The following is a 26138-nucleotide window of genomic DNA, read 5'->3' on the forward strand; positions in this document are numbered from 1 at the left end:
CTCATTTTTTGAACTTGAAATGAATTTTTAAAAACCTGTAGTTATTTTTCATGATGACAATGATGGAAATGAGTAACATATAATGGGTGGAGAGGAGAGAGAGAAAGAAAAGGAGAGAGAGAAAGAAAAGGAGAAAGAGAAAGAGAGAAAGAGAGAGAGAGAGAATTCTATGTTCTTCTAAGCAACATAATATTTAGAGCAAGAGTTGAACTGAGCGCAAACCCTGGATCCTAACAAAGCTCCTCCTTTTCATTGCATGAGGACACATTTGCCTTCCCTCTGGAAAAGTTCAGCATTGTCTACCCTTCTTGGGATGGCTTAAGGCATTTATTAGGTCCTTGTCTAAACAGAGGAAAGTTGTTTGGCTTCCTAACAGATTCCAAGTTGGCTGTGATTGATTGTATAAAGCCTTCCTCTGAACTCTGCCATGAACTGAGAGCCTCACACAAAGCCTGACAGAGAAGACTTCCCTGAATATGACTTCATTGAGTTTGAAACCCAGACCATTGCATGAGGACGGGCATGGAGCTGGAGGAAGGGCTGCCAGGTGAGGAGGGGCAGCTGCCACTCTGTCCTGAGCCTTCCCAGGGAAGTCCTCTTCCCCTTTCAGGTTTGAACAGGTGACCTTCTGGAAAGTCTGGTTTGTGAGGCAGAGCTCCCTCCTTGCTCAAAGTTCTGTTCCATCTATTCAGGACCCCAGACAAAGAGGTCTGGCCTGAGCTCTGGCCCCATCTTGACCTAGCTCAATTCTCACTGCGTTGTCACCTTCATCTTCATCATCAAAATCACAACAAGAACAGTGTACATGTACTGAGGCTTTGCTCTGTGCCAGCTGCTTTTATTAATGCATGACTCAGGAAAATCTTATTTACTACTTAATACCCTATGACAGGGCACTGTTACTGTCTTCATATCACAGACAAGGACATTCAGATCCTGAGAGGTCCCAAACTAGAATAATAGGATGAGACTATGAACCCTGGCACCTTGACTCCAGGGGCCAAGTTTTTCTTTGTTTTGTTTTGTTTTGTTTTGGTTGAGACAGGTTCTCACCATGTAGCCCAAGCTGGCCCCAAACTTCTAGGCTCAAGCAATCCTACTGCCTCAGCCTCTGGAGTAGCTGGAACTACAGGTGTATGTCACTGTGCCTGGCACAGGGGCCAAGATTTTAAGCTTGCACTCAGTATGCTGTTATACCATGCTGCTCCTTGCACCCCTGCCTGTGAGAGCTGAGAGCTGGAAGCTCTTCATTTTCCACCTCAAAATGGAAAATGTGCTTAATTTCTCCTGCAGACTCCAAACTAATTGACAAGAGGATGAACCAGAGAGGGTCTCCATGGAAAAGCATGTCACAGCTCATTAGGGGAGTGGCCATGAGCAAGGACAGGGAATTAAGGTAATAGAGGTGCCATAGATGTGGGCTAGCCCGAGGGAAGCATGGAGCTCATACTCTAGGTATTTCTATTTGTAATTCCCCTAGGAGTTACAGTGGCATTTGCTGCTTCCTTCAGATAAAATGCCACATAGCCACAGGAACTGGCTTTATCTTCTGAGACCACAACAGGATAAGCTTTCAAGGCACTACAGAGTACTAGCTTCTATTCTGCAGGTGCATTTATGTAGTAGCAGTGGCAGGTGGGGACTTTCTTACCACCTGTATTATAAATTTTAACACTAACTGGGTGAACTTTGCTCATCTTTTTTGCTGATCAGACATAATCAATACAGGAGGCAATGGAGAGAGGGCCCCATTACCTGTGTAAGTCAAGGGTGAAAGAATTCTCAAAGGTGGGAGAGGAGCTGGTGGATGATGATGAGTGGTTCCTGACCATCTAGCAACCTCCATCCTTACTCAACAACTGCATGGCTCTTCTGTTTAATTTATTGTTGCATTAATTTATTGTTAATGTTTAATGACATCAAACAACAATCATTTTTCTCTCTCATGGTTTCAATGGATCAAGTATTTGGGAATGGCTCCACTGGGCTGTTGCTTAAGTCACTGTGCTGAGAAAATGAGGCATACAGCTATGAATCAGAAAAGGTCCCTGCCCTGTAATCACCGCACTTCATTTGAGAGCCAAACCTAGACCCATGAAGGGACCCTACATTATAAGGCCATAAATGTCAAGACTGACAGTAAAGACTTTAGATCCAGGATGGAACTCACTGTGTGACTTGGACAAATTATCTACTCTCACTCAGCCTTTGTTTCCCCCAAAATGAAATGGCGCTGCTAATACTACTGACTTTATAATATTATATTGCATACTTTCAATACACTTCTACATGGCATATAAAAGAAAGAATCAGTTGTCTTGTTGCTCAGGAGAGATGATCATCCAGAGCTGAGGTGTTCAGGAGAACTTCGGGGCAGAATCCTTACTTCCCACACCATTCATCTCAGCACCTGCACTATGGCTTCATGCTGCCACCTCGAGAGTTCTGCCATCAGGAGTAGCTCCTAAGTTTCATCCTCTGTGACATCACTGAAGATTTTGATACTATGAATTGCTTTTTCCTGCTTGAAATTCTCTCTTCCATGACATGCACACAGTCCTCTCATCTCTTGCCTCTGCCTCGCTGTCTTTTATTTTTCTTACCCTTCTTATTCCTCCTGTCCCACAGATGTAAGCACTTCTCACCAATGCTCTATCCTCCTGACCATCTTCTATGAGCTTCCTCTGGAAGGTCTCACCTCTCCTCACTCTTCAACCACTCACATATGGTAATTGCTACCAAGTGTGTGTCTCCAGCACTTGTTCCTAAGTTTTATACCCATGTTTCCGGCCATACTTTATTGTTTCAGTAAATATTTAGGGAGTATCCACTATGTGTTGAAGATATTCATGGTCTCTGCTCTTGGGGAGCATCCACATCAACCACTAAGCAGCCAATTGCACCATTTAGTCCTTAATTACAATTGTGATAAGGGCTACAAAGGGGAAGAAATGTCCGCCTGGGCGGGTGACCTCATTCTTATCCATGGTCAAGAGAGGTGGAGGATTAGGGTCCTAACACTGTTGGATGAATGAACAGGGAGTGAAGGGAGAGGAAGAAGGGACTTAATGGGTTCCTGGAAGGGAGGACATATGGACTGAAGCCTGAGCCAGGAAGGCATGACAGAGGAGGAAGAGCTGAGAGAAAAGTGTGGTGTAGGAAAAGGCTGTGGGAAGGCTCTGGTGAGAGAAGTGATAGGTGAGGCTAGAGATAGGAAGGACTTTGAGGGACACGCTAAAGATGTGGGTAAAACTGCAAGTCAGAGGAGGGTGCAATTATAGCTTTACTTCTAAAAGATCAAGAAGGAGTGAAAAAGATTTTTTTTAAAAAGGAGCAGAGGTTGGAGCTGGAGTCAGGAGGTAACTGGGAGCATCCAGGTGAGTGATGATTACAGTTTAGACTAGAATTGTGGCAGCAGAATTAAAGAGAAGTGGCCAGATTCAAGAAGTAGTTAGTAGGTAAAACCTCCAGAATTTAGTGATAGTTTCAGGAAGGGGTGAAAACGGGGGAGATCTTAAGGTGATTACTGGGTTTCCAGTTGATGCAACAATTCACAGAAGCAGGAAGCGCTGAAGAGGAACAAGAAGCAAAATTCTGAACATTTTGCAGGACAGGGCTTTGACTATGAGAGTACACCTCTTGAGCATATGTACTGGAGGTAGTTCTGAGAGAGCCAAGTGAAAAAGGGAATAGGAGGCTGGGTATGTAAAACTCAGAAGACCATCTGGAATGGAGATATGAATGTGGGAGTTGTCAATATAGGAGATGGTTTAGGAAAATAGTTTGGAGTGAGAAAGTTATAGGGCACTGAGAAGTCCAGGATGTAGAAGTCAACAAGGGGAAATGGAGAGGGGTGGCCAAAAGGTAAGAAGACAGTCAGGGTGTGGACTCCCAGAAGGAGAGGGAACAGAGTGTTGGAAGGTGACAGTTATATAGACAGTAAAATGAGGACTGGAAAATGTTCTATGGATTTAATGACATAGAGGTCATTGGTGGCCTTAGAAAAACTATGTTGGCAGTGTGATGCGCAGAGTGGGGCAAGAAGTGAAGGAAGAGTGAGGAAATGAAGACAAGAATGTAGAAGAAAATGAGATGAAGATAAAACCCTAGTGACCTTTAAACAAGACCTGAAAATGCTGAAAAAGCTGCTGAAAAAGGTCCAGTAGAGAAGGAAAGACTGATAGGCCAGAAGGACAGGAGTAGCTGATAGTAACTGAGGTTCTGAAGAGAATGTGGGCCAGGGCACCCAAGGCACAGGTGGGAACTGGACTCAAGCAGCAGGAGGGCTTGCCCTGCTCTGCCAGGAGGAAGATAGAGCAGGTGCCCAGGCCGGGTTTCTGTTGAAGCTCTTGAGGTGGCAGAGAAGTGAGGGGCAGGGAGTAGTAAGGAGGGTATTAGAGGAATGGCCTTCATCAGAATGAAGAAGTGAATTGGCCAGAGTGTCACAAGGGGAACCTACTTGAGGTGGAGACCATGAAGGCAGAGGGAGATGGATCCACAATGTGTTTTTCTCTAGAGAACCTCATGTAGAGAAACCAGGAGTTAGGTTCATTCCAATTGGAACTTTCAGCCAGTAGATGTGCAGAAAGGGCAAAAAGGACATCTGCTTATTACCTTCTTAGCCCATGGACATCGTTCTCAATATGTCTTAAACCCATGGTTTATCTTCTCTTCCAAATCTGTTCCTCTTTCTTGGTTAGTAACAATACAATCATCTAATAATATCATTAATAACAGTCATTTATTAAGCACATGTTATATCAGGTATGATACAAGGTATTTAACACAATCATCTCACGTGGTCCTCATAACAACCATATGGAGTTTGTATCATCCATTTTACAGATGTGGAGACTGAGGCTTATATAATAAAGTCATGAGGGGATGGCAGTCAGTATGAAAACTGTCAGACACCGAAGTTCTTCCCCTTTCAATCACTATACCACCGTCAGCTTCTCTTGCCTTAAAATCACCCATCTCTGATGCTTTCTTTCCCTTCCCGTCCCTTCCCTACCATGTCAGTTGTCACACTGATTTTTTCACCTCTGTCACATCCCCTATATCACTTGCTTCATCCTCCCATGCACCTCCACCATGCTCTTCTTTCCTGGTTGGGTCCACTAGAATGTAAGCTCATGAGGGCAGGTATCATGTCTTTCTAGTTTTCTGCTATGTCTTCAGGGCCTAGAACAGTGTCAGGTGAACTCTAGGGTCACTAAAATACCTGCTGGGTCAAAGAATAAATGTCTGTAGAGAGATAATTCTCAGTGGGGATCTTAAATTTCTACATGTGTTATGGACAGAGGCACTGATGTCTGTATGTCCCAGACTATGGTTTAGAGGATGTTTACGCAGCAAACTGGGAATATAGAGGCGATAATGTTTCCTTGCTCTGGAAGGCAGCTTTGTTTGCTGTCCAGCGTAATAAAGATACTGTCTGGGGCAAATGATGGGCAGGTTTGCTTGCAGCCATTATAAAACACTGAGATTTTGTGAGCTTGAGGTTCCTCTGTGTGTGTTGTATTACTCAGGTCTATGCTCATATCCTCCCATGGGACTTGGATTAAGAGAAACCAACTTGAATGTAAAGCACATGCTCCCTGTGTGCCATGAGTAATAAAAATCCTTTGTCTTTGGCACCAAAGTCTCATGCCTTCTGCCAGCAGTCATAAAACGGCAGGCTAACTTTGTTAGATCACAAAGATGGAACCTCTGATCCCTACCTTGCCTTTACCTCCAGGGTTCATCACTCTTCCCTTCAGGGTTCTTGATGATGGCACTTATCACCTTCCACAAGGACATTTGATACAACTTCACTTCCCACCTTCCCAAACACCTGCCTCTGATGCCAAGGGTCCCCTTAGTCCCTAGAGCAGAGACAATTCATTTCAGCCTCCCCAAACAGCCCTGCAAGTCTGGTAGGAAGGCTTCTCTCTCCCTTTCTAAATTCACCTCCCGCCACCCTTACTCCTGTTCCAGCTCAGGCAGTCATCCTCAGGCACACCTTCCCCACTCTTGCACCTATGCCCTTGGCATGATGTTCCCTCCATGAGGGCTGTCCTTCCCCACTTCTGTCTGCCCAGCCTTTGAGGCTGGTATCCTCCAGCACCTGCCAAGAGGCCAGTCAGAATGTTCTCCCTCATTGTCCCCCATTTTACTAATCGGGTAAGGCTCTTCAGCCCTGGCTAGTATGATGACTACCTGGTTTACTACGGCAAACCCCACCTGCCTCTCCAAGAGCTTCCTCTCCATCTCGGATCATCTCAGCCTCTGCAGCCCCTGGCCTATAGGAGGAGCTCAGTAGATGAAGGAAGTACAGAAGAGGTAAACCACACAGGGTTTGCAGCCTAGCAGGTTGGTAGAATGGAAGGTCAGTGGAAGAGGAGAGGCATCTCCAGGGACAGGAAGAGAGGCAACGCATGTATGAGGTGGAAATGTCTAGAGTGGGGGGAAGAACCACTCTGGGTGGGACAGAGTTCAAAAAGGAGGGAGAAAGTGGGGAATCCGAATATAAAGTAAGGCCCAGGCTATTGGGAGACCATTTCCCTCGAGGGCGGAAGCCCTGGTGACAGCACCAGGATCTGGGTCCCTTGACCAGAAGCCTCCAGAAGCGGCGCCCTGGCGACCTCCTCTCCCGTTCCCTGCCAATCCCCTCCACCTGCATCGGCCCTCAGAGCCTCGCTTGCGGCCCAAGAGCCTCGCATTGACGCGGACCCGCGCTTGAGTCAAGCCTGCGTCACGGCGTCCCGCCGCCAGGGTGGCCTTTCGGAAAGCGAGGGAACAGCGCGCGCCGCGCTCCGCCCAGCTCCGTTCCGCTCCGCAGAGCCGGCGCGGCCAGGGCGCGGGTAGGGCGGCACTCGGCCCGGCCTTCGCATCCCCAACGCTCCGCTCCCTCCGCTGCGGGACCTAGGTCCCCGGCCCGCTCCCCAGAGCCCCGAGCGCGCGGCGGCGGGAGCCGGCTGGCACCTGGCGGCAAAGGAGGAAGGCAGGCGCGAGCGGAGTCCGGGCGCGCGGCTCCAGGACCCCCAGCCCCTCCGGGGCCTGTCGCCGCTAGACTTGGGCTCCTGTGGGAGGGACTGTGCGCCTGCGACCCTTCTGGGAGCCCAGCTGCTCGGCCGGAGTCCAGGGGCCGAGTCCGCGCGACGGCCCACGCGGGACAGGTGAGTCGGCGGCCGCGCCCCGCCTGGGTTGCCCCGCCTGGGTTACCCCGCCAGCCACCGCAACTTTGCCCGTTCCGGCCCCGCCCCAGCCAGGGAGGCCTGAGGTGCGGGGCGCCGCTCCCCTCCGGGTCCGCTGGACCCCGCGCCGGCGCCAGGCGCCTCCGGCCTCACCAGCTGCTGTTGCCTGGCGACGGAGACCGGGCAGTGCCAGTCCGGTGCGCCTCGGGTGTCCAGCGGCGCACGCCCGAGTTGGACACTGGGCTTCAGCTTCTGGGGCTCAGGAGGGCCCAGAACGCCGGAGGTTTTTGGGCGAAGCTGTAGGGGCAGGCGCCTGTGGAGGACCGGGCAGGAGGCCCGCCTGGTGCCCCTTCCCCTCTGCTGCGCTCCCCGGGCGCAATTCCGCAGGGAAGCTCCCGTGCGCCCGGGTACCCCGGCCCCAGCTACTCGGCCTCAGGCCCGTGACCTTGACAGTAACATTGGCAAGAGAAGCAGAACGGTCACGTCGGAGATGAATATTAATTCCCAGTCCCGAGGCCCATCCTTGCCGAATTTGTAGCTAGAAGGGAGCCCTTCCTCCCTCGAGGGATGGAGGCGCGCCTAGGAACGGAAAAGCAGAGATAGGGGACGTGCGTGGGGGTGCTGATCTGGAGGGGACGCCGGCACCCCGGGAGAGAGGCCTCTACCACGTTTATACCTGTGCTCGGGCGGTGAGCTGCAGCGATGCTCCCAAGTACGCCAGGGAGACCTGCTCCCCCAGGGGCGAGGCCGCCTTGGAAGGAAGCCTGATGTTTCCTTTGAAAGCCCAAGCGTCCCTGTCAGGGCTCCAAGTTCAGAAGTCCTGGGATCACCCAGCTTGCAGGACCCAGTCACCGTGAACTGGGCTTCTTCTTTTAAAAATTTGGTTCCATTCCTCTTTAAGGGCAGTTCAACTATGAACTGGAGGAAGGATTGTGTTGGGGTTATGGGGGAGTAGGATAGAGTAGGAAGATTTTCCTGAAGCCACTGACCTTATTAACAGGAACTTCCAGGAACTGCAAAAATCCTGTAATGGTTCCAAAAACATTCCACCAAAACTTTAGTGTCTGTTAGGCTTTTCTGGGCGTGCTAATTAACGTCTGAAGAACAAGGTCAGACCAAAGGTTAACATCTAAGGCTGTTTGTGCCTCACACTGTGCCTACGTTACCCCATGACTAGGTGAGATGGATCTATCCCCTGGTCAGGAAGGGCTCTGAGGTCACACTGGCAGTCCTTGGCCATGGCCTGTCCATGGGGCCATCAGAGATTTTAGCTCCTCTGCTGGCTTTTTCTCTAATGGAGCAGCTGTGGCTAAGTAGGTGGTTGAGTTTCAGCAAATCCCCGCAGCTCACTCAGCCTGGAGGGTGACTCAGTGCAGGAGGCGAATCGTGCCCACTAGCTCTGATTGGAGTTTGTTTGGCCTGAGTCACGCGTAGAGTCGTGTGTCAGCTGTTATGAGTTCAAGAGAATTCTTTAGCAGGACTCGTGAGCAGGAATGGCTTGAGCCCCAAGTGTACCCAGAGGTGGGCAAGTCCTCAGAGCAGAGCTCAGGCTCCATGGCTGCTGCTGAGCTAGGGCTCTGAGCCCATAGGGAAGGTGAGCAGGGCTAGAAGGTGGGGTTAGTGTTGAAGGGAAGTCTGGGGGAGGCCTTGTGATTGTGGTCACAGCTGGGCCCAGTGCTCTGCCAGGTGCCAGCAGGGTGACCTTGGGCAAGGTACTTCAACTCTGGAGCCCCTGTTTCCTCAGTTAAAAGAAGGATTTGGGTGGTACCTTTTCTACAGCATTATTTTCAGCCTACTGCTGGACACATAGTAGTTGCACCTTAGATCTTAGTTCCCCACCTTTCCCTTATGGGCCTTAACCAGAGGCAGTCTTTTCTCTCCCCCCAAATGAAAATGGCAAGGCCTCCCACGTGATTAAGAAGGACCTGTAGCTCCACTTTCTTCTAACCCTTAAGGCTCCCTTATGAGATGCTGGATAGGGAGCCCTGAGCAAGAGCAAGGCTAATGTTGGGATGCGCTGGGTTGGCTGTGTGCCTGAGGCCACCTGCAGTAGCTCCAGGGTGAGACTCCAGTACAGACCTTGACTTCTTGGGATTGTTCATGACTGCAGCTTGGTCCCAAGCTACAGCACCTGCCCAGTGATGTCAGGGCTCCTTTCTCTTTGAACAGCTCTTTCCATCATCCCCTTCCCAATCCACCCTATCCGAAGTTGACTTGGAAGCTGCAAGAGAGATATTCATGAGAGATGAGTTTGGCCTTTCTCAGAGAGGAAAGGGAAGAAAAGGTGTTTTACTTCTCTGAAGGATCCTGGCCTCTTGCTCCTTCTCTCTATGTGTATGGACATGGGACTGAGCTAAGATGTGTGCACCTCAAAAGTGAAGGAAATAAGAGAATTTCCAATGCAGCAAGAAAGGGGTCATGCTGACCCATAGGATTAAAATCAGCTACTGGAAATTGTATGTGTCATTTACAGCCACCATTTACCCTCGAATCAGTGCCCTCCCCCATTGGATCTGCAAGCATATTTCAAGAATGGCAGAGACAGAAATGAGAGGATCCCAGAGCAGCAGCTTCCTTCCACTTGTGCACCCTCCTTCCCCTCATACTTCTTTCCTGCAACATGACAATTCATCATTAATCCCCTCAAAACTGCTAAGATAAGCAGAGGAAGAGTTTAAACAAAGGCGGATTTTAGCTTTTTTCCTAGACAAGGTCTGGAAAGCCACTCCATGCTGGGATGCAAGAAATCTTTAAAGCCAAACATCTGGAACATCAGGATGGCAACAAACCCTAGCATCTTAGTTTCTATGTCAGCTTCCCCTAACCAATGTCCTAGGTGGCCAGAGGACAGAAGCACAGGGTTGGATTGCTAGAGCACCCTCTAAGACCTGAGCAGGACAGTATTTTGCAGAGAAATGCCCCCTTTACATGCTTTTAGGAGGAGTGAGTGCAGTTCTGGATTCTAGTAGCTCACACAGCACTTGGCATGCAGTGAGAATATCTAGTGGTTTTTCTTTTTTTGAGGCTTCTATGCTGTGCTAAGTGTTTTATTTACAGACCATCTTGTTGAATCTTCATTGCAATCCCAGGAGATAAATATTACTATCTGCAGTTTACAGATATGGAATTTGAAGTTCAGGGAGGTTAAATAATTTGTTTAAGATCACACAGGTAGTAAGAGGCAACATGAAAATTGGTACTCAGTTCTGCCAAATTCCAAATGTCATGCTCTTAACCACTGTGTGATATGTTTGCATAATAAGTTCTTAATAAATGTTTCCTGAAAACTTAGCCATCTACCCAAATGAGGTCATCTAAACCTGTGGTTCCATTCTTTACTAGTGCCTTGAGAAAGGAAGAAATGGGCCTTTATATATGGAAAATTGATAGAAAATGAACACATGCAAATTTCCAAGGGTTGGGGGAATATGGCATTTGGCTCCAGGTGGATTAGAATTCAGAAAGAGATTCCAGGCTCCATATTGGGGCTTTATAGTTATGTCCCTGCCTCTTTCTTCTTGACTCCTGTTATCATAGACTTTATTCCCTTGAAGTTTGTCCAAGTTAAGGATTGGTGCCTGTAGTAGAAAGAAAAGAGTCAGAAAAGAGTGTACATTGCCATGAGAACTTCTGAAACTACAGAATTGAAGATGGCCCGTGGATAAGGTCCGATATGTCTAGATTTCTTGCTGGACAGAAAGGGATTTGATGAGATCCCAGAACCCAGCACAAAACTGCTAACACTCCAAGATTATTTACACTAGCTGCTGTCAGGGGCTGCTCAGAGGGGAATGCTGCTGCTGGCTTCCTGGTCTTGTCCCATGGAAACCCCATTCTCTTCACTTCCATGGCCCTGCTGCTTGTGTCTGGCTCTTCTGGGAAACCTGGCATCTGATTCCTGCTGCCTGCCTGTCTCCTCTCTCACTCAGAAATTGCCAACCCCAGAGGAACAGGCTCATGCTACCCTAGCCTGCCTGCCATCTCCAAACCACCTGAGATCTCAGTGGAGAAGTTCATGTAAATGAGGGTAGATGACTGGAATGTAAGCATTAATGTTCCCTAACCCTTAGCAGACAAAGAGGACTTCCCAGAAACCCTTGCTTCAGAGGCAGCCATTTTGTAGATGCAGTCCTTTGGTAATTTTCTCTATCCCTTGCCACATGATTAATTTTTTAAATTAAAATCTTCACCTATGGCCAAATCCAATTATTTAAAATTTTATAATTAAATATTTACTCTGTATAGAAAACTCACATGTGACAACATAAGCTCAGATGCAGTATGAATTACTGTCCTAAATTATTGTCTCTAACCAGTATGTTTTGTTAGGGAATAATTCTGAGTCAGGTGAGTGTAAGGCCACCTGAGTCTCCAGTTTGGGAGTTCAGGCTTAATGCCCTGTTTGTTCTGTGGCTCTAGTGCAGTGGGAATAAGGCACACTTAGGGCCAGAGGAAGAAATGCCTCAGCCTCCAGGCCCTAGGGTCATCTCTTCAGCTGGATTTGTCTTGCTGATCTGCCATGCTACTTTCCAGAGCCTACCTAGCAGTTCATCTGAAGATAACAAGCTCCTTCTCCCTCTACTCCATCATTTCTAATTACTGGTTTAATTAGAATTTCTGCTGGGTTCTGTGCAGCACTAATTTACCACCTGTCCTTTCATTTGCAAATAGAACTCATTGGTTCACACCCCAAAATCCTCCTCATTGCATCTTTCTCTTTATTTATAAGACTTCTGTACTCCTGTGGTTTTAAATTCCATGCAAGCTGTACACAAGGCAAGAGTGCTCTTTGCTACAGCTACCTTGCAAAATGTGTGAACATAACCCAGTGGGTGAGTCCAGCAGGTGCCTCCAGGTGAGTATTTGCTGCTGAGGTGGACCTTCTCTTCCTAGGATATAAAGGAAGAAGAGCAGATGTTTCTGTGCTGATCAACTTGACAGCCTCCCAGAATGGCCAGTGGGCGCTGTCCACGGTCCTGCTACATTACTGAGGCCATCTGCCTGCTAGTAATTTGGAGACGCCTTTAGATTCCTTGAAGGAATTTCCCCAAAGTTGCATTATGTCATTAGTTTTGGGAAAGGACCTAGATGAGTGAGGAAGGTCCTGACCTCAGGCAGTTGTGAATGGTACTAGATGGGCTTGTCCCAATGCTGACTTACTAAATAAGATAGGTAGGTATTTTGCAAGGCAGTGTGGTACATTAGAGAACCTCCTAGCCAGTTCCACAGAGGAATGGCACGCGGCTCAGAAATTATGATACTTGCATCCCTTGCAGCACCTGGGATGGCCTTGAGTAGTGAAGCCTGCTGAGTGTGGCAGTTTACCCCAGTGTGCCACCCAAGTATTGTTTTCTTTGTATGTCAGGACATGCAAAAGATTGGAAAGCACCAGTATATCAGAAAGAACGTGAGCTACAGTTTGGTAGATCACGGTTTGAATCCCCACTCTTGTACTCATGGCTGGGTAATCTTGTACATAATAGTTAGATTCTCTTAACCTAGGCACCTTCACCTGCAAGTGAGGGTTATGTTTAATCTCAGGTTGTTGTGAGTATAAATAACATGTATACACATGGTGGGCCTTTGCTGTGGCTTGCTCCTGATAAGAGTGCTTTCCTCCCCAGCCCTCCACCAAAGCTGCCCTGGAGGCTGGTGAGGAGATGAAAACCCTTCTTGTTCTCAGGAAAGAGACATCATATGGGGACTGTAATTAAGAATTTCTGATAACTATTCCTTCAAGTGCTCTTCAGCAGTCTTCTGGATAACGCAGGTAATTGGACACCCTTGGTTCCTTCTGTCTCTGAGACAAGAGAAAATAGCAGCTTCAAGAAAATCTAGAGCAGAAGACTTGGGCGGATGCTGTGTGGACTCTCTGTTAACACCCTGAGTGACCCCCATGAATGAGAAAGTAAGGGAGTAAGGTCTTTACTCATTGCCTCTGGACTTTTTCTTTCCATCTGGTTGTTTTAATTTTTTTAAAAATTTGGTCCTTTTCCTGTCTAGGACCTTGTGTGCCTTTCCCTCTCTTCACAACCTAGTCCTCATCCAGCAGCCTGGCCCAGGTCACCATCTTCTCCTCACTTTTTCAACTACAGGCAGTTGGTGATCCCTTTAAAAATAGTTGGGCCACATGACACCTCTGATTGAAAACCTCCAAGAGCTTCCCACTTGCCCCAAAAGAAAATCCAAACTCCTCTCTATATCCTTGAGTCCTGGACACGTGATTAGGACACTAGTGCTTTCCTGTCTCGGGCCTCCTACTTTCCTTCCTCAGGGTGCTCTAGAAATGTGGTACTTCCTTCTGTCCCTTGCATCTACCAAATATGCTGATCCTGCCTAAAGACCTTGCATTTCTATTTCCTCAGCCCTAGAAGCTTCCCTAGGTTATCCACATGGCTCCTTCTGTCACTTACTCAGTCACTATGTCCTTATCAAGTGTGCTTCCTTACCCGCCCCCATGTATTATAGCATCTCTGCCTTCATACTGTTACATATAAATATTTACTTGATACATTTATAAGTGATAGGGATACAGTATCTGTCTATACATACACGATAAATTATGTACCTGTCTGATTTTTATTTTTCCCTCTACACTAGGACAGAAATTCCATGGGGCAGGAATATTGTTTGCTTTGTTGTCTGTTGTACTAGAACAAAGCCTGGCATATAGTGTGCAGTAAATATTTGTTAAAGGAAGTGATAAGGGACAGATAGAGGGGAAAATAAAGAAAGAAATATTTTTAAACCCATATTTCCACAGTGCTTCTAGTTTCCCAACACCTGAGCGGCTCTGCCATTTACCAGGTGGGTCTCTGGGAAAGTATACAAGCCATCTTGGTTTTAACATCCAGCCCAGGAGGGAAGTGGACATCATTTGAAGTATTGAGTGTCTGCATCCTCATCAGCCCACTGAATCCTTGGGGTCCTGTTGCCTTTTCCAGGGCACTGTGGTAGTGGATGAATGTGCTTGGATTTCTGGTGGAGCCCAATTCCCCCGTGTCCTCACCTGGAGTGAGCAGCTGGTGCTGGTTCATGGAGTGACCCTGGGGGCTTGGCCTCAGCCGAGCACAACCCTCAGGTTATCTCCTTTTATACTCTTGGGGTACGAGGCACTATCCTCCTCTTCTCAGGCCTGGAAGCTAAAACCAAGAGAGCTTGTATACTTTCCCAGAGACCCACCTGGTAAATGGCAGAGCAGGGCACAAATTCAGGGTTTTTTTGTTGTTGTTTGTTTTTAGCTGTAAACCTCATGATTTCTCTGCAATGGTGGCAAGGTTGAGACTCAGATTTGAGTAAGACTGTGTCAGTGCAGAGCCAAGGGCCTCCACTTTGAACCATTGTCTACAAATGAGTTAACTTAGTTCACCAATTCCAAAAGACATGTTTTTGTACATTGCCACATCTTAAAATCAAGATATGATGTGCAATCAATGGGCCTTTCAAAGTGGCAATTTGGGGGCTGAGGATGTAGCCTAGTGGTAGAGCTCTTGCCTAGTATATATCAGGCCCTTGTTCCATCCTTAGCAACCCCCCTCCCCCACCAAGGAAGTTGGTCTATGAAAGGTTAACCTGTGTGCTGAAGATCTTCCATTGGCCCTTTCTGGTAAGTTCAAGAAAGTGCCAGCAACAAAGAATCTGGAGTTCAATGAAATATAAGCAATTAATCCCTCAGAACCTCTACTTCTTCATTTGTAAAGTGGGAATAATAGTGGTAATTATCTGCTACAATTATTGGTAGAATTAAAGGAGGTCACAGCTGTAGGGTGTTTAGCACATTGGCTGCCACAGAGATTAGATACAAAGCAGTGTGGTCTGTATGCTGTTGTCATTGTTGTGCTTGCTACACCCTCCTCTACCTGAAGCTCCCCAGTAGACCCCTCGGCATCTGAATTCTGTTACAAGAGCAAATGCACAGTGGGGAGGGGAGAGCACTGTGAAGCCCTTGGTTAAATACTGAGCATACTTCCCCCGTCACGTGAAATGGCAAAAACAGAACCAAAAGATCTTCTTTGCACTGGCTACACTCACATTTTCCAGTGCCAGTTCCTTCTCCTCTGAACCATCTGCCCTTTTTCCTGCTTCTTTTCCTTCTTCGCTAGAGAAACAAAATATTGACCACAGAGAACATACTCAGAAAATGCAACAGAAAGATGAGGGGTAGCTGCAAAAGGTCCCATTGGCTGGTTGGCCTGATTTGTTGTTGGGAATGGTTGCACTAGTCCAGTGGCGTGCTCTGTGCCAGATATGACCATTCCTAGTTTGTTTCTCTGAGATGAGGATGGATCCTGCCTACAAAGTTGGGAAGGTGAAGCATACATACTGGTTCCTTTAAAAAAGGTAGCAGTAATAATAATACTTGAAGGGTGCTCAAGCTTCTCAAGTGTATTTTAATTTTTAAAATGTCACTTGGCATATTGGTGGACATCTGTAATCCCAGCACTCAGGAGGCTGAGGCAGGAGGACTGCTGTGAGTTTGAGGCCAGCCTGGGTTACATAGTGAGGTCAAGCTAGCCTGAACTGCATAGCAAGATCCTGTCTCAAAAGAATCAAAACAACAACAACAAAAAATCACTTGGAGCATCTTTGGGGCATGACATGTTCTTGGGATCAGAAAATTATATCAGATAATGGAAAAAAGTTGGAAGGTAGAAAAGTACCCCAGATTATAAAAAAAAAAAAATGAGTTCAAACTGCATTGCTTATTCATATACTCATTCAGTTCATTCATTCATATCCTATTCATTGAACACATGTAATAGGAAAGACAGCAGAGTCTGGCCTTGTCAAATGAAATATGAAATGGGAGAACAAAACACAAACCTGACAAATCTGTGGAGTCAGTTTATTTGACTTCTCAATGAGCTGTTCTTTCTCCTTCGATCCATGTGGTAACCAGATGCAGTTGGTAGATAAGCGATGTTCCAAATTTTACAGATCAATAAGGAACAGAAACCTGGGTTCCAAATCCTGGGGCCCTCCCCACATCTGCTGAGAGCTGCACTTGATTAGATTCCCCCAGCTGGGGCAGACAGACCTCTACTAGGTTTCATTATCTCTCTAGTCTGCTCTATTCTCCTTTCACCTCTGCCTCTTTGTTTGAAAGGTGAAGGTAGCAGCTAGAATTTCAACATGAGAAGCAGGTTATTCTCAGAGGGTAGGAAGGCAGAGACCCCAGAACATCTATAAGTACCATGTTCTGCTTGCAGAAACCCATAGGATATATTGTGTGTGCCAGGTACTGACTGGGCAGGGAGTAGTGATGGTGACACAAAGCTAAATACACCTTGGTTTCTGGCTTCAAGGAGTTTTTTGTTTGGAAAAGGAACCAGGCATGTAAACAGCTAGTTATACCAGACAGCCAGATGGTGAAAGCATAAAATAGTCTTACAAGGACTGTGCTGAGAAGGCAGAGAAGAGACATTAATGCCTTTGTAAAGAATCACAGAAGGTGTCACAGAGGCCAGGCCATGGACCTAGAAGGCTTCAGGAGGCAGAGGATGGGGAGGGTTTCTGCAAAGGGAGTGGGGAGTGGGCTGGGAAGGAAGCAGAAGCTGAAGCCAGAGAGATGGAGGGGACCAAATACCTTGGGAAGAGCCTTGGGGACTCTGGTAGACAGCAGGAGTCGGGTGACATGGCTTTTCCAGTGGGCACCTCTGAAGGCAGCAGGTAGGGTAGCCTATACAAGGGAGTTCAGAGTCTCCTTCAGCCATGTAGCCATAGAGAAGGCCTGAAGCAGGGCACGAAGGGTGGAAAGAGGTCAGAGCTGAACACCTGGATGGAATGAAGGAGGGAGAGATCAAAAATGGTATTGGGGTCCTGCCTTTGTGTTTTGGGAAAGTCCAAGGAGGGCTGCCACCCAGCCATGGCCAGGCCCTGTTAGGAGAGGTTGGCTCCAGGCAACAGAGGTTCCAATAAAACAATTAAAAATAATTTGGAGGACAGTTTGTGTCTCTGATAACAGTCGGACCTGTTTAGGGCTTGGTGGAAGCCCAGAGGCTCTGAGGTAATTAGGAGAACTGTTGAGGCCGCAGCTGCTTGCCACAGGGAAATCAGGAAGCTGCCAGTGTTTTCTGAGGAAAGGAGACCTGACCATGCTTCCTTCTCACCACCAGGTATTCTTGAACTGGACCTTGGCCTTGCAGTCTGGGGGCTGGCATTCTCCTGGTACTCTGCGAGGCTCTCCCAGTCTGCCTCAGTGTACAGACTCCTCTCTGAGGAGGTGCTTGATCACAGCACTCTTTCCACAGCCACAGGCCTGAGGGTGGCAGAGTTAGGCACCTGGGTTGTCACTGGCTCCCTGCTTTCCCAAGATGGTGGCTTTTCCACACCTCTCCTCTGGGAAGTTTGTCTCTTGAGTGACCTGGCACTACCTTTCTGGGCAAGAGACGCCCCAGAAGCAGAGGCAGGTTCTCAGATGAGATGGCCTCAGCATTGCAGAAGGGCCCCTCTCCCCGCTTCAGCTACTGCCTGGTAGGGGCTCCAGGTATAGCCCTGGTTGCAGTGTGAACACAGACATCCCCCACCCTTCTAGCTAATTGCCAGATGCTTGCTTGAAAAATTGTTGTGGAGCCGTCAGCACTCTGAGAAGAGATATTTTTACCTGTCTGCCTGCTAGTCACACTATTTTTTTTTCCTTTTAAGAAGATTCACAGTTCACTGCTCAGTCCTGCTTCTCTCACCGGAGCTATTCTGAGCTGTAAGCAGCATGGGTTGCTAAGTGACAAGCTGGCATGGAGGGCTTGCTCGGCACTTGTACCCCTCTGCGATGTGCCTTAAGTAATTGAGGCATTCCTTTCAGAGAGTACTTGCAGTTTTATAACTGATGCATCGCTCGTGAAAGCAGCATTATAACCCACCCCCACTACTACCGAGGGATAATTAGAGTACGGCTGGGTTGGCTGTCAGCACATCCCATGACACCCCCCAGAGGACTCCCAGCTGACAGAGAGTGGCAGGACCAGTGCCTGGTGCAGGTCATGTTTTGCTCACAGCCCCATGCAGGAGGGGCACTCAGTGGACGTATGCTAGAACTGAAAGGGGCCCAACCCATTTTACTCAAGGGGAAAAGGAGGTTCAGGGCAAATTGTGCAGTTGGCTGGTGCCTGGATCATGGCTGGCTCAGTGAGATGCAAAGGCAGGGCAGAGAGGAATTGCCCCCTCTGGGTCCTTCCCTGATCCTAGCACTTGTTCCAGGGTGTGCTTTGGGCTTGTTGGCTACGAACACTTCAGATTGCTGTGCCCTAGTCTGAAAGCTGGCCTTTCACCAGTATATGAACTCCAGGCTTCAAGGAACTGGTGACGAGGATCAGGAAGAGGGAAGGTTGCTCCAAGTTGCTGCTGTCACCTCCCCTTTAAAGAACACTTTTAGCTTAGAGAATTTAAAGAGCACAGGAGCAGGGTGACTCTGTGCCACCCTGAGTCTCAGCGCCCCCATAGGTAGCCTGGAGTGGCAGCAGCTGCCAGCTCGGCCAGCTCACTTTGTGGTGAGTATGAATCTAATACGATCCCCAAGAAAAAACAGCGTTTGTGAGCATCTCTTGGGGCGAGTGGCCCTGGGACCTGCATCTTGTGTTGTGAGGGGCGCTATGGACACCTTCGTGTGACAGATGAGGACCCTGAGGACACAGCTGGCACACAGTGAAGCTGGGACTTGGACCCAGGCCAGACAACTCCTGTACAGAGTCATCACCCCATACTATACCATAGAGTATATAAAAATGTTTCTAAATTATTTCAAGTGATTACAAATACAGTAATAACCTTGGTTCACAAATGCTTCTGTTTGCAAGCAATTTGGTTCTCAGATGCATTCAACAAAATTTTACTTCTGTTCACAAACTCCACATTGGGTGACAAACACAACTGCAGCCACCTTCCCCACACAAACACGAATGTGGACATCTTCCCCAAAATTGTAAAACAAATTAAGTTCATGAACTGAGGTACCACTGTACTGTGCATAAGTTTCATTAATAACAGCAACAATAATGATAATGCTAAACTTTTCAAGTGAGGACTACTTTTTATGGAATTTCCTTTTTTAAAAAATTAATTTTATTGGTACATTGTAGATATACATATTGATAACATTCATCATATGGAATTTGTACCTGTACATGACATATCTTGATTCTTCTTTTTTTCCCAATTCCCTCCTCTCCCTTCAGCCCCTCTTCCTTTCCTTATTTACAAAAATTTTGTTTCCATTTTTCCTTATATTCTCTTTTTTACCTTTTCCTTTCCTTCCTTTCCCCCTCTCCCCTCTCTAGTTCCCTTTCCCATTTGAACATTTTCTTCCTATTTCACAGTATCTATTATACATTTTGGGCCTTATTTACACTTTCATTTTCTCACACCAGAGAAACCATGTGATAATTGAACATGTGTGTCCAATTTATTTCACTTAAGAGTATGGTTAAGGTGCATCCATTTACCTAAAAATGTCTCCATTTTATCCTTCTTTTTGGCAGAGTAGTACTCCATTGCATAAAAGAACCACATTTTCTTTATCCATTCATCAGTTGATGGGCATTTGGCCTGTTTCCCTATTTTTTGTTTTTTGTTTTTGGTACTGGGGATCAAGCTCAGGTCCTTGCGCTTGCGCAGCAGGTGGTGAAACCACTGAGCTAAATCCTTGGCCCTGTTTCCCTATTTTTTAAAAAATTAATATTGTTGATCTTTTGGATCCATGTGGAGCTGCATGAACTTTACCTAGCTCCTTTGGCCACCCAGCATTGTAACTGACAGAATTTCATGGAATGCTGGCTAGCAACCTCTGGAGGATGGCAGTTCTCACCAACGAAAGTGGGCACTTCTAAGTGTAGCAAAATGCTTCTTTCTACTGCCAACCTCACTCCCACTTTGAGTTCACTTTGGGCCTTAGTGAGGAGAGTAGAATTATGTAACCAAATACAAATATGAGGACTTCCATATTTTAAATATATAAAGATAAAGAAGGCCTACTGGATGCAGCAGTTGCTGTCTGTGTCCTTTTTGTGTGCCATGCTCTGTTCTGGGCACCTCTTTGTGGCTCCTCCCAACAGCCTTCCCTGGTGAGGGGACCAGTCATTAGAACTATTCTACTCATGAGGGGACTGATGCTTATGTCATTAAGGTTCTTTGTCCAAGAGCACACAGTTGGTGTGTGGCCAAGCCTTCCCTCTCCACCACCCTCTGGTCTTCTTCCCTCTCTCACTCCATTTTGGCCACCTTGCTGTTCCTGGTTCCTTTCTGGAGCATATGTCTGCTCTTCCCTCTGACAACACTGTGCTGTCATTCAGGCCTGCACTCCAATGTCACCTTTCCTGACTCGCCCCATACCCTGCCCCAGCGTGAAGGAGCAGCTCACCAGCTTGCTCTGTCCTGCCTGTGTTTTTTCTCTTAGTAGCACATTATATTCAACATGTACTCTTTCAGCATCTGGCTATCCCACAAGAAATGTGAGCTCTACAAAAGGGGATGCTTGGCTTATTTTGTTTACTGCTATATCCTTCAAGAACCAATCCTAGTATACAGGAGACACTCAGGAAAAGTACATCAGGTGGGTGAGTGAGCCAGTGAGTGAGTGAATGAATTAATTAAATGGAGACTCTGAAACCCAGCCCTGTCTGACTTTGAAGCCAATCCCCTATACCCCAACACCCAACTGCCTTTTCCTGTGTCCGCCATCTCTGCTGAGCTGGGCTCAGTGAAAGGTACTCTCCAGAGAGACTCTGGTCAGGGTGTCAGAAGGACCTGAGATGTTCTGAACAGTTCACCTTTTGTCTCTGAGCCTCATTTTCCACATATATGAAATGAGACTGATGAGTCAGGCAATTTCTAGGGTCCCTGGAGCTTTACTTTCTCAGAATTTGGCTCTGCTGCTGCCTGAGCATAGTCACCGGGCACAGAATTTCCCAGTCATGATCTCAGCCCAGTGCCTCAGCTTGCAGGATCGGGCCAGCACTTTGCATCTTGTGGACCTGCTGGCATGGGGTCCCGAGGCCCACCCTGCAATGCAGGATGCATCTGTGATGTGGGGAGAAGGCAGAAGCTTGTGCAGCATTGAGCATGGCCCTGTGGTTGCCGGGACACTGCTATAGGTGGTATTCTCTGGCTCTCCCAGAATGTGCTAGTTTTGTCCTTGAGTCCTCCTAATCTACAGTAGTGCTCTTTTTTTTCCTCAGCCCTTTCTCCTGTGGGTGACTAGAGCTGCCACTCACCAGGCTATTTATGGAGAAACATGTGCTCCAGTTGGTCGGCATCAGGACAAATTCCGGGGCTGGAAGTGTAGCTCAATGGTAGCATGCAGGAGGCACTGAGTTCAATCCCTAGCAACAGACACACAGACACACAGACACACACACACACATACAGAATTTCTACAGAATGGCAGGAATTCCCCTTGTTGCTCTCCAGTTGTGGCTTTATGATCTAAGTCAGTTCTAATGCACTGCAGATTGTGCAGATCTAATCTTGTTTTAGGCAGAATAGTTGGAAAGAGCCTCTGAGCCAAGACACCTCAGCAGTTGCGGTCTCCAAAGGGACCTAAGATTTCTCCTTGGCTCCAGCCTTTGTAAAAGCTCTCCTTGAGAGCTGTGGGGAGGATGGGGTGCCCAGGCAAGCAGTTGTTGTATATGGCTTAGGTTTACTCCATTTGAGTGCCCTGAGTCAGTGACCTGCTAGGTGTATATGGGGAGGGAGCTTTCATCCTGATAACCCAGGCATAACTCGGGGTAGCCTGCACTTGTATAGCATGAGCAACATGGCAGTAGCAGAGGGAAGCTGAGTGGTCTGTAGACAGCCATGTGCCACCTTGGGGCACCCTGCAGGAGAGTGGGAATCAGGTGACATTCTGTAAAGTGGCTTCGCAACATGCAGCTTCAAAGCACCTTCTCATTAAGGAGGGATTAGAGCCTTGTAGGGAATTCTGAGATCTTTTAGGCAGGTGGACTCTGTCCAAGTTTTTCCAAAGCCCAAGACCCAACTCTTCCTAGGGTGGGAGGAGACGGCTGCAAAAGGCTTACTGCTGCCCTTGGATAAAGAGGGCAAGGAAATGTCACCTGCTAATATGGTCCATGGCCTGGCCAGGGAAGGGAGTCCCACAGGACAGCATGGACAGTTATTCCCACTTGCTAGGCCTCATAGCTTCATCACATGTGTAATAGGACCTGGGTGACCAGGTCCCCTAGAAGGCCATGTCTTTGTTGAGTCAGCAAGGAGGCCTGTCTGGGTCATGGCCAGCAGAAAGGGCAGTCCCGTTCCACCTTGCCTGTGCCGTTTGGGTGCCACAGACATATGAAGAGGAGAATACACAGTGAATCCAGCTTTCAGAGACAGCTCGTTACCTTAATAAAGTAATTACAGAGCTGGGTCATTTACATCCCTAGAAAGATGCAGGGCAACTGCGGGCCAGGGTGTGTGCGTGTGTTTAATTTTAAATCCTCCAACCTCCCCTTAATGAGGAAGTACTTTGAAATATAATGGCATATAAGTCTTCTTCAAAGAATTCGTTTTCTTGGTGCCTTATTTCTTTATGGGAAAGCATGAAAGACAAATGAGGACTGGCAGTAGCAGGAAAGGGCTTTGCCTCCCTGCCCATGTTGTAGAGACATTATCTGCTGTAAAACTGTCACTGAAGGATGGAAAACCATCCTTGGCTGCAGTGGCCCTCAGATAATGTCAGTGCTGAGCAATGACCCGGGATTTTTGGCACGGAGCAAGCACTTCTAGGCTCTGGTGCCAGCAGCCTTAGCTGAGCCTGCTCAGCAGCTCCTGGCAGGGAAATAAAGGGACCGCAATAGCTGGTTCCAGGAGCCCAACGGGCTCTGAGCCTTTTTCTTTGTGGGATGGGGGTGAGGGTTAGACGAGTAGGGGTGGGGTGCAAATACTAATGACCAACTGGACCACGTATAAATCCTGTAAAAATGCCAAAAATGATTCAGCAGGCCTAAGTTAGGCCTGAGGTTATGAATTTCTATCAAGTTCCCGGTGATATTACTGACCCTTGAGAGCATTTGAATAGAAAGACTCTTTAGAAGAATCCTGCCAGTTGGTTTTGGCTGAATGGAACACAGATGGGGAAGGGGGCCCTTAGCCACAACCATGGCTACTCTGGAAGGGGAAAGCTGTGGGGAATCTCCAAAGGGTTGGAATATTCTAGTTTCTGCAGTATGGAAGACAGCAATGTCATGGTGGGTTTGTTGTATGGTTTTGCCCCTATTAGGTTTATCTTTCTTTTTTTTCCCTGGTACTGGGGATCGAACTCAGGATCTTGCGCTTGCTAGGCAGGTGTGGCACCACCGAGCTACATCCCCGGCCCCAAGGTTTACCTTTCTGATGATTCCCAGGTAGGAGCTCTGGGAAACCTGAGTGTGTAAACTCTGAGCTCCTCTGCAGGCACCCTGATCAGGAAGCAAGAGGGCTGAACAGTTGGGGCCCCTGACAGCCTCAGAGTGTACGCCAGGGAGTTGATTTGGGTTATGTTTACTCTGGGCTCCCCAGGTCCCTGGTGTGCTCAGCTCATGCTCTCCTTCCCACTTAGTTCACAGGTCCCTGGATGAGAAAAACCTGACAGCAGCTTAGTCTCATCTTCTCCGTGTGCTGGGGAGCAGGGCTACACAGCCCCAGTGGCACCCATGCCGAAGAACAGCAAAGTGACCCAGCGTGAGCACAGCAACGAGCATGTCACTGAGTCGGTGGCTGATCTGCTGGCCCTCGAGGAGCCTGTGGACTATAAGCAAAGTGTACTGAATGTAGCTGGTGAGTCAGGTGGCAAGCAGAAGGCAGCGGAGGAGGAGCTGGATGCAGAGGACCGGCCAGCCTGGAATAGCAAACTGCAGTACATCCTGGCCCAGATTGGCTTCTCTGTGGGCCTTGGCAACATCTGGAGATTCCCTTACCTGTGCCAGAAAAATGGAGGGGGTAAGAGGTAGCCCTGATTGCAACTGGGTGTCCTGAAAATGGGCTGGGTTTAGGGGTGAAAAGGAGCACCCCTTTGGCTGAGGCAGCTTATGTAAGTGGGAGCTTAAGATCCCAGAATAAGGCCTACAGAATAGCCACAATGGTGGCTAATACCTATCCAGAGGCTGTGGGCCATGAGGAGAACATGAGGCATTTGTGTGGACCCCGAATGCCTAGGTGACTCCCAGCCTGGCCAGTCAGCTTTGGGACCTAGTACAAGTTGCTTAACCCTCTCTCTGTGCCTCCTCTAACATGGGGATGATAATGGTTTCCTCTCACATGATAAGCAGAAGGATTAAATGAGCTTTACAAAGAACCCAACTCATAGTAAAGAGCAGCTGTGGGCCATTATTATAAAATGCTTACTGGGTGTAAGTGTTGGCCCTGTTCTAAACACTTATTAGGCTCAGAGACCTGAAATGCTGATATTCGAGCATCTTGGAACAACAGAAGCACCAATTTCACATGGTTCAACCACTGAGTCCCCCCAACAACCTTATGCAGAGGGAGCTATCACTATCCTTACTTTAGAGACTCCAAAAGTGAGGTACAAATTGGTTAGGTAACTTGTTCAGGGTCATGTGTGACCAAGATTTCAGCAAGTGACAAAATCAGGGTTAACTTGGACAGCCTGGCTGGAGCCTGAGCGTTTCACACCACACTCACTGTTCCCTGTGGGGACCTCATGCTGTGCATGGGTACAGGTTCCTCTTAAGGATCTCCCTGTGTCAAGTGTCAAACCATCACCACCACTTTGGCTCCCAGGGCAAGGATAAGCCCTCAGGCCTTGACTTTCCGGCACCTAGACATAGCCTAGAAATTTCCAAAGGTGGCATGCTTTGAAACATGGGACAACGTACTGAAGAGAAACAAAGAAACTGCCAGTAGGTTGGAAACAGTGACATTTCCAAGCCCAGACCTCAGCTCCTGAGAAAGCCAACCAACAGGAAGCTTCCAGCTCCTGCATCCCCTGCCCTCAGACCACCACACTCCAGCCAGAGCTTTGTGATCATTTTAACCCAACTCTTCTCCCTGCTTCAGAGATTCTTAGCAGGCAACCTCTCCCAGAGAGAGAACCTGATTCAGGGCCCTTCCCCTCTTCTCCTGGGCACATTCTCTGCCTTGTTGAAAAGGCAAAGTCTGGCTGAGGCTTCTTCTTCCAAGTTTCTATTGCCCACCTGAGCTCTTGAGACCAAGTTATGCCAGATGCTTCCGTCTTTCTGTCTTCACGAAGTATATTTGCCACATGGTCGGTTTGCTTGAAAGATCTTTTTAAAATTTTTCTGTAAGTAACTGCCAATCAGAGCTTTTGGTTCTATATAGCATGGTCATATGTTCATTTAAGACCAGCCCAAAACAAGATATAAACATGGCGGCTGCTTTCCTTATGCTCTGTGGGATGTTAAGAGTCACAGAAACCCCAAATGGTTTGGAGGACATATGGCATTTGGAGACTTAGCTGGGAACCTTTAACTCTGTTTTTTTCTAGCTGAGATGATCAGCGTTCTCTGGACACTTGGTGCTGAATCAGTTTCTCTTACCAGCACACACACACACACACACGCACGCACGCACACACACACACACACACACGGCACTGTTCTTGCCTACTCTGTTTGCAGCATCACCAGACAATCACCATGGCACCAGACAGCCAGAAGCAGCCCTGGAAGAAAAGCATGGTCAACTCTCAGGATGCTGCACTCACCGCTTCACATTTCTGCCTTCATTCTTCCACCTTCTGATTCCTGCACTGTCCTTTTGTCTGTACTGTTAACTGTCCTACATTTTACAGGTTTTATAGTAAGTTGCTTTAAATGTTTAGAAGGAGGCAAATTATTACAGGAAGGAGACAACTGTTTGGCTTGAGAGCTGACATGATGGTTTTAAGTCATGCATGATCCAGCTCTGTTTTGCTTAATTCTAGATAGAAACTGGAACTCTGCTTAGCTTTATCAGTTACTGGAAGTTTCTTTAGTCTGCATCCTCTTTTCTTTTTTCCTGTTTATTTTATTA

General features: G+C 47.7%; 1 protein-coding gene across 3 annotated transcripts in view; it reads left to right on the forward strand.

The window, feature by feature from the left end:
• Positions 1-26138, forward strand: part of Slc6a17 (solute carrier family 6 member 17) — a 109649-nt gene that overhangs the window by 54998 nt on the left and 28513 nt on the right. Inside the window, exons 1-2 of one of the 3 annotated variants that reach the window (XM_004853674.4) lie at positions 6750-7160; positions 23704-24083. In XM_004853674.4, the coding sequence (XP_004853731.1) occupies positions 23798-24083 (286 nt within the window). In that variant the 5' untranslated portion in view covers positions 6750-7160; positions 23704-23797. Of the gene's footprint in view, positions 1-6749; positions 7161-12787; positions 12949-23703; positions 24084-26138 lie in introns of those variants that run through there. The other 2 variants (XM_021265629.2, XM_087213244.1) reach the window with 2 other exon arrangements.

The sequence above is a fragment of the Heterocephalus glaber genome, unplaced genomic scaffold, assembly GCF_053883595.1.
Source record: "Heterocephalus glaber isolate CG9 unplaced genomic scaffold, H.glaber_assembly_v1.0 deba00001442, whole genome shotgun sequence".
In the NCBI taxonomy this organism is placed as follows: Eukaryota; Metazoa; Chordata; class Mammalia; order Rodentia; family Bathyergidae; genus Heterocephalus; species Heterocephalus glaber.